Source organism: Hippocampus comes, unplaced genomic scaffold, assembly GCF_001891065.2.
Source record: "Hippocampus comes isolate QL1 unplaced genomic scaffold, H_comes_QL1_v1.1 scaffold345, whole genome shotgun sequence".
Lineage (NCBI taxonomy): Eukaryota > Metazoa > Chordata > Actinopteri > Syngnathiformes > Syngnathidae > Hippocampus > Hippocampus comes.
Genome location: NW_017805538.1, coordinates 1,026,235 through 1,046,348, shown reverse-complemented (window position 1 = coordinate 1,046,348; position 20,114 = coordinate 1,026,235). Strand labels below are relative to the sequence as shown.

At 43.0% G+C, this 20,114-nt stretch overlaps 1 protein-coding gene across 2 annotated transcripts in view; it reads right to left on the bottom strand.

Moving 5' to 3' along the window:
- The window catches only part of pard3ba (par-3 family cell polarity regulator beta a), a 147,955-nt gene that overhangs the window by 89,500 nt on the left and 38,341 nt on the right, over nucleotides 1–20,114 (bottom strand). For both annotated transcript variants that reach the window (XM_019878478.1, XM_019878479.1), the window contains exons 5-10: nucleotides 14,380–14,444; nucleotides 10,915–11,001; nucleotides 10,498–10,623; nucleotides 5,310–5,794; nucleotides 2,782–2,921; nucleotides 2,411–2,539 (exon numbers count right to left, since the gene is read on the bottom strand). In XM_019878478.1, coding sequence (XP_019734037.1) covers nucleotides 2,411–2,539; nucleotides 2,782–2,921; nucleotides 5,310–5,794; nucleotides 10,498–10,623; nucleotides 10,915–11,001; nucleotides 14,380–14,444 — 1,032 coding nt within the window. The remainder of the gene's footprint in view (nucleotides 1–2,410; nucleotides 2,540–2,781; nucleotides 2,922–5,309; nucleotides 5,795–10,497; nucleotides 10,624–10,914; nucleotides 11,002–14,379; nucleotides 14,445–20,114) is intronic.

Below are 20,114 nucleotides of genomic sequence, written 5' to 3'. Positions count from 1 at the left end.
TTTAAATCAACAAAGCATGCGAGGCTCTGTCAAAGTCAGCTGAACTACAAAGACGACTCACGGCTTCCTGCGTGAAATGCGAAAGACGACTCAGATTGCGACCTGTGAGGTTTTGAACACCTCTGTAATCGAGCAGCAGTAGTGAGCTAAAGATGGCCCAATGGGAAAAAGAAGGCTGTGGAAGGCTAGGGAAAAAACCCATCAACACAGCCACACAAACAGTTTATTTGTTGAAGATTACTGCTGACGTGACACCCGATGCTCAGTGGTGGTACACTCAATACTATATGGGCCCCTAATGTTCTTTGCTTGAGGGCACGCTGCGTCTCTGGGGTGGCTGACACCGCATGGCTCCGTTGTGCGACCCCCTGCTCCCTCCACTAACGGCCCTCAGCAATGGATTTTGAACAAGTTTGCATCCAGAAGACAGACCACCCTCTTCAATGCCCAAATGACAGATAGAGTTTTTTGTCCCCTCTGGGTGGGTGGTGTGGAGTGAATGATACACTGCGATTACACACAGAAGCTTTTGTCGTGGAGGATTTCTAGATGAGGGTAATGGTGGGGTGAAGGAAGCTTCAAAGCTGCAGGATTAGTGATGAGAGTGACATTCAATTAAGATGAGATCTCGCCGTGTGCCACAGCAGCGTCGGAGCTCCCAATTAATCGCCTTAATGTCTGCTTCGATGGTGCTTTACACTTTTGCCACACAATGAGAAGTGGGGAAAGCTAAATGAGTGATTGAAAAGAACAATGTCGGGATTCACTGTGGGTGGTGGCAAAGTGGTGGCTTTGGCTGACGTTGACAAGATGGAAAAGTACCGGTGCTGCAAAGTCACATTCTGCCTGGCGAACTCCTTTCCTGCGAACTGACCTGAGCTTGCAGGCTGAGGTTCAACCGTGTGCAGAGTGACCCCTCCATCCTGTCATTTGGAAAAAAAAAAAAGCATGCTTGCATGCTTGAAAGCACGCAGACACTCCGAGTACAACTCACCCCATCACAAAACAGCTAGTTTATCTCCAGCAGAAATGTGGGCAGGAATACTTTTTTCTTTTGTTGAGTGGAGAGTGCTCGCAAGTGCATGAGAAGGACTACACATTTGCTGTCCATTTCTACTGGAATGAAATAAAAATGTACTGTTTCTCCACTGACTGAAAGGGACTCGCAGCTTGGTTGAGCGCGTTTGCCGTGCTGCGCGCATGAAACGTCAATAGTCACTATTATAACAAATCAATCAGCAGCTCAGCTCGCTCTTCACGACAAGTCTACTTGGACATAGGAGATAAAAGCAAATGTATGAAAGCTGGAGCGAAGAAAATAAATCACAAGGTAATTTGGCATCGGTGTGAGGAACTGAGCGATGGAACCCTTTTAGCCAAATGACGTGGTCCTTAACTGCTGAATCAGCAAGTGTCCTTTTTTGCAGTGATGGACTTTAAGGCTGTGAGAAATAGCTTGTGAAAGTGTGTCTGCGTGGGTATGGGTGTGTGTACGCACTTAGGGACATGAAAATATCTTTGAGGTAATGCACCCTGCTGCAAATCGGCTGGCTCTCGCAAGGCCCCACCAAATTCTACAGCCTTTGATGGAGACAAGAGTGAAGGCACGCTCTCTCATGCCTCTCCCATCCTTTAAAACTCTCTCTCTTGCACAAAATCAAGCAACCTTTAGATAAAGACGAGAGTCTCTTCAAAGTGCACTTGTTATACCGAGAGTGGTGGACCATTAACGAGAGAAAACTCCTTTTACAAGCACTGACTGCGCTTTTTAAGTACTGTGAGATGAGTTCGACTGCGTTTTCATGAAGTCTATTGCCTTCAATTACTTCCAGATGATATTAGGTATTAGGTGTTTAGAAAAGTGTGCAAACCACAACGAACAGAGAACAAAAGGTGCAGAACCGGTAATCCACATCTAGCATGTGTGTGTTCTTTGTTATCGCCCATGAGAAGGCCTATGTCAAAAGGTGCCCTCTGAACCCTTCAGCCTGAACAGGTGAAGGTTCTGTCATCACCCGTTGTGTGCCAACATGCGTGGCTGTGCTCGCACACTTCCTGTGGGATTGCTGTGGCTTGTGTGTGACTTCCTCTGGCATGGCTGAGTCAACAAACCATAGTGGGAGAGGAAAGCTGGAGCGTGTTCTGCATATGTCTTGCATGTCCGTCCATGTGGCGTGTTTTTAGAAAAAGGGCTATCAACATAAAGGCGTTTGATCCTTTGAGAGGGGGACGGGGTAAAGTGACACAATGTGCAGGAAATGGTTAGAAAAAACACTCACAAATACTACAAAAGACTACAAAAGAGAGTGTGGGATGGGAGGAGACATTGGGGACAAAAGTAAAAAGCATCAGGGAGACAGAAAAAAAGAGTAACTGAGCAGGTCAAGGATGCCGCTGCATTATTCCTTACCAGTTCCCGTGGCAGGAAAACATCCTCCTGTCGGGCCACTGTCACACAAACACTTTCTCCCTGTTTGGTACTGCGCAGCATGGCCACAAGTTCCTCTTGGCTGCGGCCTGTCATGTCCATTCCGTTCACCTATGCACATTCGCAACACCGCTGGTAAAGCCGACCTTCCACTGGCAGAGTTTCACTTACAGAACAGCTAAATTTAAGGTGCTTTAACAGAATAAAATTTAAGAAAAGGATCACCATATTTCCATTTGCATCATCTAACTGTGTCAGTCAAAGTAAGCCAGAACATTATTTCCAGGAGCTGCAGTGATTCTCAAACGCAGAGTCTGCTGACAATGAATTTCTGTCCAGATCCATTGTCGTACCTCAAGGATGCGGTCACCAGGCTGCAGGCGCCCATCTTTGATTGCTGCACCGCGCTGCAGTATATTCTTCACCAGAATTGGTCCAGGCCCACTAGAAGTCGAGTCCCGAGTGACGACAGTGAAGCCCAGACCTTCTGCACCTGCAGGAGGAAAATCAAAATTCACTTTGGCAAGTCTAATCATCTTGGGGTTTTTTTTAAAGCATTTTGTAGCTAAGTATCTTGTCAAACAATTGTGATATTTTGTGGGGTGTGCCAAATATAAATCCAGTACCCACAATTTTGTGACCAAAGTTTTAACAGTGTCAAAACACAAGGTATCACTGCATCTATTTATTGATGTCACTCTCCTGTTTGCTTTTATCTCAGGACATTAAGGGGGCCCTACATGTCCTCAAATTGTTGCATTTCTATTTGACAAAATCCAAAGCCGGTTACACTTGGTTTGTTTAAAAAAAAAAAAAAAGTAATCTGACAAGTGACTTTTGACTCTGCTCCGCTCATCCTGAGAAAAAAAATGTGGGTGGACATAACTGGGATAAGAAGTCCATTGGTTGATGCCACCTTTGGGCATCTAATACGTCCAGATACGTCCAACTATAAAATGAGGACAATATATTGTGAAAAGTTGCAGTCATAAAGTGGCATTCATCCATCCATTTTCTATATGGCATGTTCTCATTTGTGTTGCAAATAACTGGAGCCTATGCAAGCTAAATTCAGGAGAGAGGCGCTGCCCTTCCTGGACTGGTCACCAGCCAATCGAAGGGCACATCAGCAAACAATTTTTGCAATATGGGTGGAAACCAGAGAACGAGGAGGCATGCAAACCATGTCACCTGCCTGACATGCATACAGCCCGCCTGTCAAACGTTTCGACACACGTTGCCAGCATGAGAATGTGTGCCCAAATGTAGGCAGTACTAGCTTTTGGCCAGACAATGGTTTTGTACTTGACAAAGCTTTCTGGTTTAGAATCTTCTGAAGGGACTCCTTTCAACCTTTGAGTAACAGGGAGACATTTCCCTCCTTACCGGATTAGCCAGAGTCTGCCTTTAATTTCACGTGTGAGCAGGCCTCGCTGTGCCTGATGAAGGGCGGTAACAAAAAAGATGGTTCGAGGTTAGAGAGCAGAATATGGGAGATATAACTCAGCTCTTCAGCTTCTCTCCCCTGAGATGCAGCGGGATTTCCACAGATTTTACCCCAGACCGAGAGCCAGCGTCTCTCTCCGTGTGTATACAAGAGAATGTGTGCCTCTAAGGCCACACACAGGCACGAGCCATTAACCCCGAGGAGCCTATTGCACCATGCTCCTTTTTTCATAGCCCTGCAAACCCAAAGCTATCAGCGATATGTGCCGTGCTTGCTGTCTGTGTGTTGGTGTGTGTAGAGAGAGCAAAGCCAGTGTGGCAGCACACGATGCTATCTGGTCTGTGCTCTAAGCCTCTGCCTGCCCTACATTAGCGCATCTAAACCCTGCCGCCTGTCAATCACAAAGGAGGAGAAAAAAAACGCTGTGGCTGAGTGAGAAAGCATTAGAACCCCATAATATTCTCCGCTCTGGTCAGGTGAAAGACAGGGAAAGTGAAAATCAAGCAAAAGATGGATGTCGGTGGTAAGCGCTAATGCTGCACACTTGTGAGGTTCTATGTTCAAGTTTCGCGTCCAGCATTCCTGTGTGGAATTTGTATGTTGTGAATGCTTCTTTGACTATGCTGTATATGTGCACTGCAATTTGCTGGCAATCAGTTCAGGATGTACCCCACCCTCTTGCCCAAAGTCAGCAGTGATAGGCTCAAGGCCCCCCCGGGACCCAGAAGACAAGCCTAATAGAAAATAAAGGGATGGGGCAACACCATACGTGCATCAATTGCCGCTATTACGCGCGTTAAAGGCTATCTCGTGCATATGTTGATTGCAAGATAAAGACTGCAGGATAGAGAGATTAGTACATTTAAAAAAGGGTGGGCAAACTTCTGTTCTCAAAGGCCACTTTGGATTTTTAAAAGGAGCATCTAAGTAAAATTCTTTGGTTCGTAATACTTTCACGTGCGGCTGACTTTCATGCAGCTTGAGGCCCTGGCCGATTCACAGCCACTGCGCCGCCAGTTCCAAACCCAGATTGAGGGGGTGGGGGGGGGGGTAAAAAACCATAAGGAAGGATTCTGTCAGGAAGGGCATCCAGTGTAAACACTGCCACATATGCGTGTGCATCATTTCGGTGACTTTTGATGGGACAAACCAAAAGTTGCATTTAACAACTACAGTGTAATAATTCTATTTTATTATTCACAATAAATCAATGAAAACATTATTTAATGGTATATTGATTAAAACAAATTAATGAGTGTATTTTAATACACCAATTCTACTGAAAACACAACTACATCAATTAAGCAAATATTACAGAAATGATATTGGTGGGCTTGAACGGAGTATGTTGTATGTGGCCAGCAGGCATAATTTGCCCCCCACTGGTTTTAAGTTGAATAACAAAACACGTTAAGATGAAGAAACAGAATGTACCTTTCGTCAGGTCGATTTTGATCCTCTTGCCACTTTTCTTGTTTGTAAGGCTGGCTGGGCCCGGCACACTGGAGCTCTTACTGGCCGGAGGGCTCTGCCTGCGGCTCCTTGGGGGGGAATAGCTACCTTTCGGTGGTACTTGAGGTGTGGGAGAAATTATTTCTGACTGGGAGTTGCCGTACTGAGAATCTGCTGAAAGTGGGTTCACAGGAGTTGCCGTTGGGTTAAGCAGAGTTGGCTCTGGTGTTTTGGCACCTGTAGTGTGATGCCTTAAGCTTTCTTTGGGTTTGGGATGTTGTATGGCCACGGGTTGGAGATCTATTTTGTCACGAGCCACGACTGGACTCTTTGCTTTCAAGTCTTTGCTGTCTCCAGTGAAGAGGTGACCGATCAGGCCCTTCTCGTAGCGTGGTTTGTTGGCAACAGGGACAACTTCCAAGTGCATAGAAGGGGAGGACAAAGCCTGGCGGAACACTTCCTGTGAACTAGAAGAAGAGAAAATGGGGATGAGCAATCAATCTAGCTATCCATCCATCCATCCATCCATCCATCCATCCAATTATTTAAAATGAAGTTGGAAGGAGACATCAAACTGAGGATAACATACAAGTGGAGAGTAGGTGAGTGTTTGTGAACCATGCCAACATTGCCAAGTAACAAAAGGAATTTGACAGGCAAAAAAATAAGAGAAAAAAAAAGACATGGAAGGTACAGTAAATGAGGCTTATGTTTTCTTAAATGAGCTGACACTAAGAAGAGGAAGAAGAGAAGAACAACCGGGGCAGGGGATTGCGGGTGTGTGCTCGCTCTAGAGAGAAACATATTAGGACGCACACTAAATAGACCGAAAATGAGGATTCTTTTTGTTTTCCAGAAAACTGAGTGACAGGTAAAGTATCAGGCTACAGCAATGGTGGATGGGCTTTTCTGGTTTCAGTTCTTCATGAAATCCTTGAGACTTAATCCCAGAGTTGTTTTCCAATGGCCAGTTTCATTTTTGCATTACATCGATTGTTTATTTATTTTACTTTGTCAGAGCTGTGGAAAGGAACTTTATAGTGAATTAAAGGGGGCTTTTCGCTTTACGTTTCAGACACAGCCTGCAACTTACATGACAAAATTTCATGAAATATGGTTCGCGATATTCAATAAGTAATAATTTCTTCATCCAGAAATTAAATGCTATTAAAACATCTCCAAGTACATCTCAATAAAAATAATAAGATGGTAGGCAGATGATATCGAAACATCAGCTCTGGGATGCTATTCTATTTCCTGCAAAGAAATTTAAGCAGAAACTCTCCTACCACTTGCAAGTTCAATGTATGGAAGAATTGTGAAGCTGCTATCAAATAAGTGGTCCGATATTAAAGTGTAACTTCAACTGTTAAGATGTTTGCGATTGAGGTTATTCATTTTAGCAAATGTGACCTTACCCTGCAAATTCAAATACAAATGACTATTGTTTCGTAGCTTTGACATGTTTTCAAACTCTGTTATGAAATAATTTGTATTCCAATGATCAGGATCATTATCAGGCTTCTTCAGACATTGCGCATGAGCTGATCATCTGAATCAGGTGTGTTGGCGTAAGGAGACATCTAAAACACACAGGACAGCGAACCTCAAGGATCGGAGTTGGACATGCCTGGAAAAGATTAATGCCTGTAGCCTCCGAGCTAGCAGAGGTTATTAACACAGCGGAAACCCTGTTAGTTACTCGCGCAGCATCCACTGAGAATGCGAATTTGTTCTTTGTTTTTTTTACTTGTCTCTTTGTAGATGTTAAGCGTCTTTGGATATATATACAGTCAAACCTCGGTTTTCAACCATAATCCGTTCCAGAAGGCTGTTCGAAAACCGATTTGTTCGAAAACCCAAACCACGTTTCCCATTATAATCAATGTAAAATGTTTTAATCCGTTCCAAGTCTAGAAAACAACTTTTTTTAAATCATTTTTTCAACTATTTTACAACATAAACTGTATACACGTGTAATAAGAGAGCAGGTAACAACAAACTCCAGACATTTTGTATGTTTTATTTTTACCAATTTTAACATAAACATTGACATTGTAACATAAAAATTGAACATCTCTTCCAAGTACAAGCCAGGCAGTAAAAATGAAGTAGCAAAAACACACAGTATAATCACATTCACATCCCTGTGCCTCTCTCTCTCTCTCTCTCTCTCTCTCTCTCTCTCTCTCTCTCTCTCTCTCTCTCTCATCGTGACAATTGTAGATTGCATTCTTTTCCACCTTGAATTGATAAACCCTAAAGTAATGGCTGTAACTATGGACGCTCTGTCTGCAATCCTACGCTACGGTACGAGGTAACATCCCTCCATCCATTTTCTGAACTGCCTTATCCACACAAGTCCAGTCTCGTCCATATTAAAAGTTTGCTGGGGAAGATATTCCTCGGCCTCGATGAGATTTTCAAACTCAACTATAAACTTTTCGGCAGCTTCCTTGTCTGAACTGGCTGCCTCCCCATGACGAATCACTTCTTTTCCTCAACTTTTCGAACCATCCCCTGCTTGCTTTAAAATCAAACTCTTCAGGAGCAATGCTAGGATCCTTTTTTATCAAATCTCCATACAATTGTCTTGCTTTGCCACAAATCGTATCTTGGCTTAGACTGTCCCCTGCTAGCTGTTTCTCATTTATGAAAATAAGCAAAAGTTTCTCCACTTCCTCTAATATTTGTGGCCTTTGTTTGCTAACCACACGAGATCCTTTAGCCACATCACTGACTTTATGATGGTTTTTCTTTTTTTGGATGTTGCTGATTTCGGCATGCCGAACTCCTAAGCCAACACAGACACATGCACACTTGATTCGTATTTCACTATCAAATCTTCCTTAAATTCAATAGTTTTGCGCACTATTTTCCTCTTTTTTCTCCAGCTTTACTACTTCCACTTGCTTTCTTTTTCCTCTTTTTTGTACCAGCTTTACTTCCACTTGCTTTCTTTGGTGCTATGCAGAAATAACAGTCCATTTTGCGTAGATCTCAACAAACACGTCTGCTTTTTTTTTTTTATCTTTATTGAACACGTCTGCTCACAATGGACGCTCTTTCTGTTTTTAAAAAAATCTTTATTGAACACGTGTGCTCACAGCGGAGGTGTCACTTCTTCGTCCACCCGAGGAAGGATCACTTCCTCGTGTAAGGAAGTCGAGAGGAGTCGAGTGGCGCAATCAAGTGCACTCAGTTTGGTCGAGAAATGATTTTCAGTCGAAATCCGAGGCATAAAAAACTCGAAATTTTTGGTCGAAAACCGATTTGGTGGAGAACAGAGATGTTTGAAAACCGAGGTTTGACTGTATGTCATGATTATTCTGTTTGTGATCAACAGGTGGCACTGGAGGGAGTCTCCTACAGTGTCGCACCTGTTGGTCATCATGTCATTTGTTCTTTTCTTTTAAGAGCAGTGCCTCGCCAACCACTCGGGGTCGGATCCTTGTGCTGTTACTGTCATGGATTTTTGTTTGTATTGCTGTCTCGTTTTTGTCCCTGTCACAGGTGTTTGTTTGTTTGTTTGTTACTTTGGTTTCCTGGTGTTTTCAGGATTTTGTTTGTTTTGGATTTAGTTTTTCCAGTGTTTATATACATTTTCTTCAGTCCACCCTGCTCCACCCTTTCTATGACGTCACACACATCTTGACACGGTTGCGGCCTCCATGTTGGAGATTGATGCATTATTTTGTTCCAGTGCTTCATTAGTGTTTGAAGAGATTAATGGGATGGACAACATCAAAACATGGTCAATTCCTGTGGTGTGTTTGGTGCAACTGTACAAATGTAAGGGATAAGGTCTCACCAAATATGAGTCACTGCAAGAAAACTGATATATTTGTCAGGGAAAAGAGGATGAATGTGGCTTTCATGAATCAGCACAGCAGATCTCAATCAAGCCAGACACCAGTTCTTGCATCCGTATTTGTTCTGAACACTTTGTTTGAGTTAAATGTTCACGCTCATCAAGGTAAAAATGGATGTCATCTCAATTTTAAATGTTTACATTTTAGTTCTATCCCTGGACCTGATGTTGCTTTGGTACTATTTTTCTTTTGTTTTTTTGGTGACGCGAATGCCAGCTGACTCCCACCATGCCAGCCACTATGTAGCCTTGCGGCTAGTGATAGGCAAAGTTAATGTTGTTCTTGCTAAAGCTGCCTTGCCTTGCTAAAGCAGCCACTGCCTTGCTTCTGCTAGAAAAACAGTTGGTTTGCAGGTTGAAAATGACCGCAACGGCAATGTTGCGTTACATTAGCTTGTCTGTGGCATTTCTTATTGTATATTAGCATTAGGCTAGCAATTTAGGTCAGGCTAATGATAATGACAGCAATGATGTGTTGAAAGCACATGATTACCGGTACGCTGAATGAGCATTTTCTTACAAACAGTCAGAAGCAAGAACGTTGCCTCTCATTTGTATAACTGCTTCCCTCTCTGCCAAACTAAACATTGACATACAGTGTTTAGTTTGGCAGAATGGAGGACAGAATAGATACAAATGCAGGAGAAAACAAAAACTGCCAAACTTCCTGTAGGATGTAAATAAGTGGAAACAGTACAAAGTAACAAAAGCAAAATTACTGCTAGTGCTGTAACAAAAATAATACATCATGTTATCAGCATGATGGTTTGCTCATGAGCAGGGCAGCTCTGAATCCCAACCTGAATGCTTCAATGTGTGTGGACTTCATTTCAAACCAAAAATGGTAACGCTTCACCATGGAGCTCAACGAATAAAATCATGAACAGAACAAATTAGGGGTGCACCGACGAATCGGCCGGGATTGGGATCGGGACTGATATCCTCAGTTTTGGGGGAGCGGTGATGGGCTGATCCCTTAAAATAAAACTGACCTTCTCCAGCGATTTCATCTCCCTTCACAGAATTATGAAAAATCCAGCCACTGTTCTCTTCTGCTGTGAAATGACGAATAGGCTTTTCAATTTTACTTTACTTTCACAACCCGTTTGTATTGTTTCCCCGTAGGGATTGTTCATGATCATGCCTGTTGGTTGATCATGTTTTACAGTGAAACAAGACATTGAATGTGTATGCAGTTAATAAAAAAATATAGCCCAAATTTTGAAAAACGTGTTTTGTATTCTTTTTTGTGTTTCTATACATTTTATCGACACTTTGATACCTTCCAATCATACTCACTCTGCAAAGGACTTGTCCTGGAGGCTTATCCCATTAATTTGTACGATACACTCATCCTCTTGGAAAATATTCTCTATCTTGGTGCGACTGGTATCCTCAATGTTTTTAATGTGGAGGCCCAACATCCTATGCAACACAGAAAGGAGAAAATGTCAACTCATCGGGGGTGAACACATACAGCGTATGATGTCATGGCGACACTTGATTCTCTCTTGCATTTCCAGTCAACATTGCCATCTGCCTTTCTGTAATGTTGTCTGATGGATGACAAGTGGCAGGAACGTGTTACTGTATTTCCATGTGTGTGTGTGTGTGTGTGTGTGTGTGTGTGTGTGTGTGTGTGTGTGGGGGGGTGTGTGTGGGGTGTGTGCATGTGCGTGTGCGTGTGCGTGTGCGTGTGCGTGTGCAAGTCCTCACCTTCCACTGAGAGAGGAGCAGTAGGGCATGACTTCGATACCCAGGGGCCCGCGATCCCCCAGCAAGTTGACCGTCCTTGTGAGGGCGCTGCCAATAAATTGCACAGTGACAAATACTTTACATATTCAATAGCAAATACAGATGTGTACACACACACACACACACACACACACACACACACACACACACACACACACACACACACACACACACACACACACACACACACACACGCACACACACACCTTTCCTATGTTTCTAAGTGGAACTGCTGCATATAAATTTTTGCCCTGGAAAGGCTGATAAAACAAATTATCTTACAGGTAGCCAATCCTAGTCGTGTGTGTGTGTGTGTGTGTGTGTGTGTGTGTGTGTGTGTGTGTGTGTGTGTGTGTGTGTGCGCGTGCGTGCATGTGTGTGTGTGAGAGAAAGACTGGGAAGCAAGCTACTGCTTCACTCCTTATCTATCTGCCTCTTAAGCACTCAGAGCTGCTGGACACCAAGAAAGGAGAGAAATGTATGTGGAAGGCCAAAAGGAAACAAGAATGAGCCCCTCCAATAAGCTTGTGCTAGATATGCCCTGTGACTTGACAGAGCACAAAAACAAGGATGATACTACTCAAGATAATGAAAATGAAGTCTGCTTTTGATCCGAAAGAGACTTTAGCCTGCGTGTCTGGTGCAGAACAAAATGTTTTCCAAATCTTCCTCCAAAAGTTGTGCTGTAGGCAAGCCAGAGTTGAGGAATGAACATTCTGTGTATTGTTTGCTTTCGCACACAATGCAGGGAGTAAGTGTCATGTTTGGGGCTTGGCACACAAATCTGTAGACTAGCTTGAACTGTGACACTCTCCTCTGTAATTATCACTGACCACTCGCCGATTAACCCGCGCAGGGTCACATACTGTGAACGATAGACAAATAAACACAAAACGTACATTTGAATTGGAAATCTTGTATCCTGAGAAAGACAAAAATCATTTGGCATACAACGACTTAACAGACACACGCCATTGGAGAGCACAGCTACAGTACATTTGACTTAAACAGCGCTCCCAGCTTCCCTCCTGTGCACTCAAAAGGGCATATCTAGTACAAGCTTATTAGAGGGGCTCATTCTTGTTTCCTTTTGGCCTTCCACATTAGGCTGTGTGGAGCACTTCATCGCAGTTGGACACCTGGAGGAGGCATCGATCAGAGTGTCAACATTGGAGCTGGAACGGTAGGAAATTTAAAATGCTACACCAATGTCGTATCAATGCAAAAAAAAAAAGAAAGGGGAAAAAAAGCTTGATCACAGCAGTTGCCTTCCTGCCAACAAGAATGACAAAAGACCCTCAGTGAAGCACACACCCAAGTGTCTCAAGAAAATGTCTCACTAAATGCAAAAACACTCAGTTCAGTAGAACAATGCAACATTCAGTGTCGACAGTTGGTAATGTTGTCAGTCATCTTTTTATTTATTAAATTGATATTTTTTCGATCTTTATTTGATCAGTTTCTACTCTTCACTTAAAATTAAGTTCATGATTTCTTCTTGAGACCAGATCTGTACAAAGATCCCAAAGAGGACACTTTATGATGCTAATTATTTTTACATGCACAAATTATTGATAATTAAGTTCATTCTTTCTTTTTTTTGTTTTGTTTTGTTCTAATTACATGGTAATAGTGTGCCACGGCGCTTGACTGGTTCGCACGTCTGCCTCCCAGTGCTGATGTCCGGGGTTTAATTCCAGGCCTTCCAATGTGGAGTTTGTATGTTCTCTCGTGCCTGCGTGGGATTTCTCCGGGTACTCCCTTTTCCTCCCATATTCCATGGCAGGTTTGTTGAACACTCTAAATTGTCCCTAGGTGTGATTGTGAGTGCAAATGGTTGTTTGTCCATGTGTGCCCTGCGATTGGCTGGCAACCGGCTCAGGGTGTACCCCGCCTACTGGCCGAGGATGGCTGGGATCCGCTCCAGCTTGCCAGCAACCCTCGTGTGGACAAGCGGATTAGAAAATGGATTAATCGATGAATGCATGGTTGTCGGGACACCACTAGAAATTGGTTTCATACATCAGACACCGATGGCACTGCACTCTGTCTTGAGCTTTTTCTTTTTTTTTTTTTTTTTTTTGTGGTCTGGTCTTATTGCTGGTTGTGGCGTTAAGTAGCACCAAACTTGTCTCAGCAGCCTACTTCCTGCACGTAGGTGATGTAACTGCATCGCGGCAACGTGAAGGTGGACGTCCAGCCCAGCGAAGCTTTTTGGGACAGTCTCCATGATTTCGAAAAATGTATGAATCTGTGATTCGCAGTCTTGCTATTCAATGTGTTAAGTAAATGAGGCGCAAAATGTTAATGCTGATTCACAAACCTTCAAGCCTTAATTGAATAGTGTGTTAAAACCATGTTGTACCTACTTAGATACTTGCAAAATGGTGTATACTGGAGATAAGTATTCATATTGACAGTAAATGACAGTTTTAATATAACCACATTACAATGACCTAACCAAAACATACACATAAAGTGGTGATAAGGAAGCAGATCGATACAGTATGCGCTCATGCGCTGGGCTATGAATGATGTCAAGTCTCACAGTAGTACATGTACCAGTAAACCCTCACACACCCACATACACACACAGACACACACTTCAGTTATTTATATTCATATTTATTTTATAAAGTGGTAATAATCTCATCAGACAAATCCACAGGTCACCCATTTCAGCCTCCCACTGACACAAACAAACAAACAAAGTCATTCAGTGTGAGGAGAAAAGAGGGGTGCTTTAGGATGAATGGAAAGAGCAACAAGGAGTGAGACAGATGGAGCTCCCACTCATGGGTGACTTCCCCTACATCAACGGGGACCGAGTGCCTAAGAACCTAGCAGGCGGATCTTGCTGAAACGCAGCGTCTTCCACCGCTACCCATCTGTTACCATGACAAACTATCTGTGCGAGCCGGGCCCCCACTCCGTCATGATGCTGTCAAGATATCACTGTACTGTAAAATGGTGAAACAGTACCCTCACCATACTCCTCCCGCTCGCCGAGCCAATTTGCGTCCAGGCCAACTGTGAGCGACAGTAGGTGTTGTGAAAATAATCCTGACTCCTTTCAGAGATGTGTTGGCGGCAGTCACACGTTGACAGATATTGATAACCTATCATCATGACATGGGACTGCGAGGTCCCAGTAAACACATTCATGATAGGAACGATAAAACAGTTTTCATTCGTGAGGAACTGCGGCGCAGCAAAGCACAGTTTGTGGTATTTGCGCATTGAAATAAGGTGGAAAAACATTGATCAAGGTCAGCAATGTCAGTTAAAAAAATAAAAAATAAACACACACATCCAGTTTTTGTCCAGTCATGCACCATTAATCTGTTTTTGCTATCTGGGTGTAATATTTGTGATGGCTTACAGAGGGGCATCATATAAACGCACATGACCTGCACACAAGCTTACCTAAATGTAATCTGGTTCATCTTGGTGAGATTTTTGGGACCTCCCTTCAGCGCATGGTTGATTTCCTGTAAAGATAAAAAGGACAAATTTGTTTAGTGCCAGCCAAATAAAACATAACGAGCCATATGAACACAGCCAAATAAGATTACGACTAACTTCTTACAGGAAGCAGAAGATATTGCAGAAAGCGAACCACTCTCAATTAGTGCAGTTAGCGAGCACTGTCATCATCAATCACCTTCGCAAATGGTGTAGCGCCGGACGCTGAGCTTCACCAGGCGATGCTTTCATTCCCTCGCTACCTTTGTGTTAACGTCTTTCTAGCGGTCCCACCCCCACGCAGCATCACAGTCCCGTGTCAGGCAAGGATCTACTTCTCGAGCCTGCAAAGTCAACAAGCCTTGAGCGAATGGACGAGGAGTGAGTCGCGCAAAGAAGTTAAGGGTAGCTGCAGCCTCCACTGTTGCCAGACTCATAGGCACATTCTGGAAAAAACGCACGGAAATTTTTTAAGACAACAGGGTCACAATTAGGTCCTTCTGCCTCGTCACGTTCATTTAGTCACTGGGACTAATGGCTAAAAGAGTTCCCTCCCACCAACTGGCTCACTCCACACCCCCCTCCACCATAACAAACCTTGCTGCACTCCACCCATCCCCTGACAAAAACCACACAACCAAGTCTCCCAACGTCACTCTGTCACAGTAATTCCAAGCTCCATTACTATTATCCCAACAAAGTATTACCCTCTTGTAAATGGAGACAACAAAAAGAGAGAGAGAAATCACTGAACATGGATGCATATGTCGCCAAAACAAACAGTGACCTACTTATGCGGGCAGTGAGAGATTATCTCACAATGGAGTGTATATTAGGAATTAGGGGGGTTGCAGGAGGTTGAGCCAGAGGCGCTATTGTTGCTGAGCATCTTTCCGTGACCTAACGCAAGAAGGGCGGCTGTCGAGCACCAAACAACACATGCTTCTGGAAAACAGTGCAGGTGATCACTTGATTTGGATTTGGACAGGCTTATACCTGTACAAAGTCTGTGATATTAAATGAATAGTCCATATTTGGCGTAAAATTCATACTGGAACTCTACACAACACGCACAAACATGAAAGGTTCAAGCCGCAGTGCCCAGTATGACGGTCATCCTCTGACGAAGAGCAAATCTGCTTGGACATAAAATCGACATTGTGTTTCTGAACCTCACTCAGTCATATTCCTACATTCAAATCATACAAAATCACAATCACACGTGCTAGTATGTTAGCTATATGATAATTTATTGCGTGCGTGTGCGAGTGTGTTTCACAGCAGTATGCAAACTTACAAAATGTGTGTGTGTGTGTGTGTGTGTGTGTGTGTGTGTGTGTGTGTGTGTGTGTGTGTGTGTGTGTGTGTGTGTGTGTATGTGCGCGTGTGTGTATGTGTGTCAGCAGGATGAGTAATGTGTGCGCATCTTTTGTGTAGAGTTGTTTCACGGCACCTGTCAGGCATCTGAGAAAGCGTGTCTGTTGTGCACACGCATACTGCAAAACCACTCTTGAGACCTTTCGATACATCCATCACATCAACTGGCTGCCATGTTGTGTTCCCCAAGAAAACACACGATCAAGGCACGACCATGGATGCTGCCGTACGCACACATGAGGGAACACAACTCGTCAATACCTGCTTCTTCTATTTTTTTTTTTTTTAAACATCCCAAGGAACATTAACACCAGACATTTAACGTATCAGGTCCAACTCCCTGCTGTGTTAACACCACACCTCAGGGTGATGAAAGCTGTTGGCCCTCCAGCTTGAGAGAAGATGAATACCCAATGCTGTCTACAGAGCACAGTATATAAGCCTCATTCAGTTTCGAGAAAAAAAGAAAATGATGCATGAGTTGGATATGAGTCACACTTATTAGACATACAAACAAAAGCGCGTGCTGCCCCTTATGTTGTGCACGTCTTAGCTTCACAGTGGTAGTAGTGTGACAAATGTAGAGGTGATCGATGATGTCAAGAAGATGAAGATTAAGCTAAATTCCACAAAGCTTTGGGCTCAGCTTGGGAACCTCATGACCAAAGCCAGAAAACCGGTGAGCCGTGATTGACCTGAGCCCTTAGGCACTGTGATGTCATTTTCAGTCGACAGCAATTGGCAAAATGGCCGCCCCCGGAGACAGATAAAAGCTCTGGTGGATTTGGCTGCTTAATTTATATGCTACAAATGCAATATTAATCAGAATGCCGCGTTTAGATTAGTGGGCAAGCATAGAACATATGGTAAAAAATGTTTTTACTTGACTTTGTGCTTGTTAAAGCTTCTCCAGCTAATTTAGCTTAGCCTAGCTTGCTCGATCAACACAACACTAAGCAGTGACCGAGTGTGAGTATAAAGTGGGGTGGTTATTGCGGGAAGTGTGAACTGTGAAGCGATTCTTTTCATACCATATATTGAATTTCAGCCCATGTCGTTAAGTCATCAGTCTCTGTCTGAAGCAGGTAAATTTCTCACAAAAATATCAAAAAAAATATGTAAAAATAATCTCACGTGTGTACAAATAACACATTTATGAGTCATTTTAAAACAATCTTGGTAAATAATACGCAATCACACATAATTGTACATTAGTCAGGTCAAAGGCCTTAAATGCTGAATAGTAGGCTGTACGTCACGTATTCGGGTGCAGGGGCAGATCTGATCAGAATACCGATGTGAATATATCAACGTGTGCAGATTTGATTGAATGAGTTAATCCTACAATCAAGAATCATGAATAATATTAAACATAAACAAGAAACGCCTGGGATTGGGAAAGGGTCCACAAACAGGGTGCATTCTTGTTTAAACCAGAGGGTTAAAAAAAAAAGCAGAGGGGGAAAGGCACTCGGGCCAATTTTCAAAAGGTTCCGCAGCTCTTCCAAATACTCCCTGCTGTGTTAACACCACACCTCAGGGTGATGAAAGCTGTTGGCCCTCCAGCTTGAGAGAAGATGAATACCCAATGCTGTCTACAGAGCACAGTATATAAGCCTCATTCAGTTTCGAGAAAAAAAGAAAATGATGCATGAGTTGGATATGAGTCACACTTATTAGACATACAAACAAAAGCGCGTGCTGCCCCTTATGTTGTGCACGTCTTAGCTTCACAGTGGTAGTAGTGTGACAAATGTAGAGGTGATCGATGATGTCAAGAAGATGAAGATTAAGCTAAATTCCACAAAGCTTTGGGCTCAGCTTGGGAACCTCATGACCAAAGCCAGAAAACCGGTGAGCCGTGATTGACCTGAGCCCTTAGGCACTGTGATGTCATTTTCAGTCGACAGCAATTGGCAAAATGGCCGCCCCCGGAGACAGATAAAAGCTCTGGTGGATTTGGCTGCTTAATTTATATGCTACAAATGCAATATTAATCAGAATGCCGCGTTTAGATTAGTGGGCAAGCATAGAACATATGGTAAAAAATGTTTTTACTTGACTTTGTGCTTGTTAAAGCTTCTCCAGCTAATTTAGCTTAGCCTAGCTTGCTCGATCAACACAACACTAAGCAGTGACCGAGTGTGAGTATAAAGTGGGGTGGTTATTGCGGGAAGTGTGAACTGTGAAGCGATTCTTTTCATACCATATATTGAATTTCAGCCCATGTCGTTAAGTCATCAGTCTCTGTCTGAAGCAGGTAAATTTCTCACAAAAATATCAAAAAAAATATGTAAAAATAATCTCACGTGTGTACAAATAACACATTTATGAGTCATTTTAAAACAATCTTGGTAAATAATACGCAATCACACATAATTGTACATTAGTCAGGTCAAAGGCCTTAAATGCTGAATAGTAGGCTGTACGTCACGTATTCGGGTGCAGGGGCAGATCTGATCAGAATACCGATGTGAATATATCAACGTGTGCAGATTTGATTGAATGAGTTAATCCTACAATCAAGAATCATGAATAATATTAAACATAAACAAGAAACGCCTGGGATTGGGAAAGGGTCCACAAACAGGGTGCATTCTTGTTTAAACCAGAGGGTTAAAAAAAAAAGCAGAGGGGGAAAGGCACTCGGGCCAATTTTCAAAAGGTTCCGCAGCTCTTCCAAATACTTTTTTTTTTGGGGGTGGGGGGTGGGGGTCGTATACTTGAGATGTCAACCTTCTTTTATTGCAACATTAATTCCGTTGCCTTTTACAGCAAGAACCTGACTCAGATGTTTCGGATTGCCTTCGACAAGTTTCTTACAATATTCTTGAGGAATCCGGGCTCATTCCTCCCCTAATAAAAATGATGTAATTCTGTTAAAATGTGTTAGTTTCTAACCCAAACCCACCTGGAAAGCTCTGTCCATGGGTTTTCTTTTAGATTTAAGTCACGGCTTTGGAGGGGCCACTCCAGAAACCTTCACTTTGTTCTTTCGAACCATTTGGTGACTACTTTTGACATAAGCTTAGGATCATTATTTTGTTGGAATATTGAATCGTGCACAAGCTTCAGAGATTTAGCTGAGGATTTGGTATTGCCATCCAGAATCTTGAAATAATATTCTTTTTCATGATCCCATCAATACTCTGGAGACTTCTCGAGCCTGATGCAGCAAAAGATGACGGTGCGGTAATCTTCGGGTTGAAGTGCTCGCCTTGTTCTCGCCAGAGATACTTCTGGTCTTTGCGACTAAAGAGTAGGGCTTTGTATCGATTTCCAAAATCGAATCAATTTGATTCACAAGGGCTCTAATCGATTCAAATTTCGATTCACTTTGATAGATTTAGTGAAGGATTTCTCATCGTACCAATTTAATGTTCATATGTAAGACATTCTCAGAAGAAGCAAGCAAAAGCAGCATGTCTTGATGCATTTGTAAAAATTAATATTCACATGAAGACATGAACCCATTGCAGTTATATTCATCATGTAGGTTTCCAAGTACAAGCCAGGCAGTAAAAATGAAGTAGCAAAAACACACAGTACAATCACATTCACATCCCTGTGCCTTTCTCTCTCTCTCTCTCTCTCTCTCTCTCTCTCTCTCTCTCTCTCTCTCTCTCTCAATATATTATTACATTTATTTAACTTATACTTTTGGGTACACAATTTAGTGCTTTAACACTGACATGTATTCATTTTGTTTAGTATGACTTTATATGTAATGTTGGGTGTTTCGCTTATTCTTCGTACTTTTGTCGCGTCATAATCATCTTGCACATTGGCTGCTGCCGTTTTGCGCCACAGCGCGCCATTTGCATTGACTGTGTATGGAATCAGGCCGTGCGAATGGTTGAATAAGGGTCCAGTGTAAACGTAGCATCAGTCATCCAATTGATTAAATTTGTCGTCATTGGCCCAGCTGTATGAGGGATGGCATCAGGGCTGGCTCACTTGCAGCATCGCCCTCGTAAAGGACCTGTTTGAACCTGGACCAGAAAAAAGTGGTTCAAAAAATATGCTTTTGTTTTTCATCCATGGGAATTTTTTACATATTTATTTATGGGTGGGACTTGCAAACATGTCACTAAGACACATGGGAATAGGAAAACAGGAATAAATATGTCTTTTGAATCATCAGAAATGATCCACTGCACTCGGGCACAAGTGAGCAAATTGTTGTTGCATTTATTTCCCGTAATGCTAAGTCACTGCTGAGTCTGTTATCTTGGTAGCATGTTTTCATTTCCACACACACACACACACGCACACACGCACGCACGCACGCACGCACGCACGCACGCACGCACGCACGC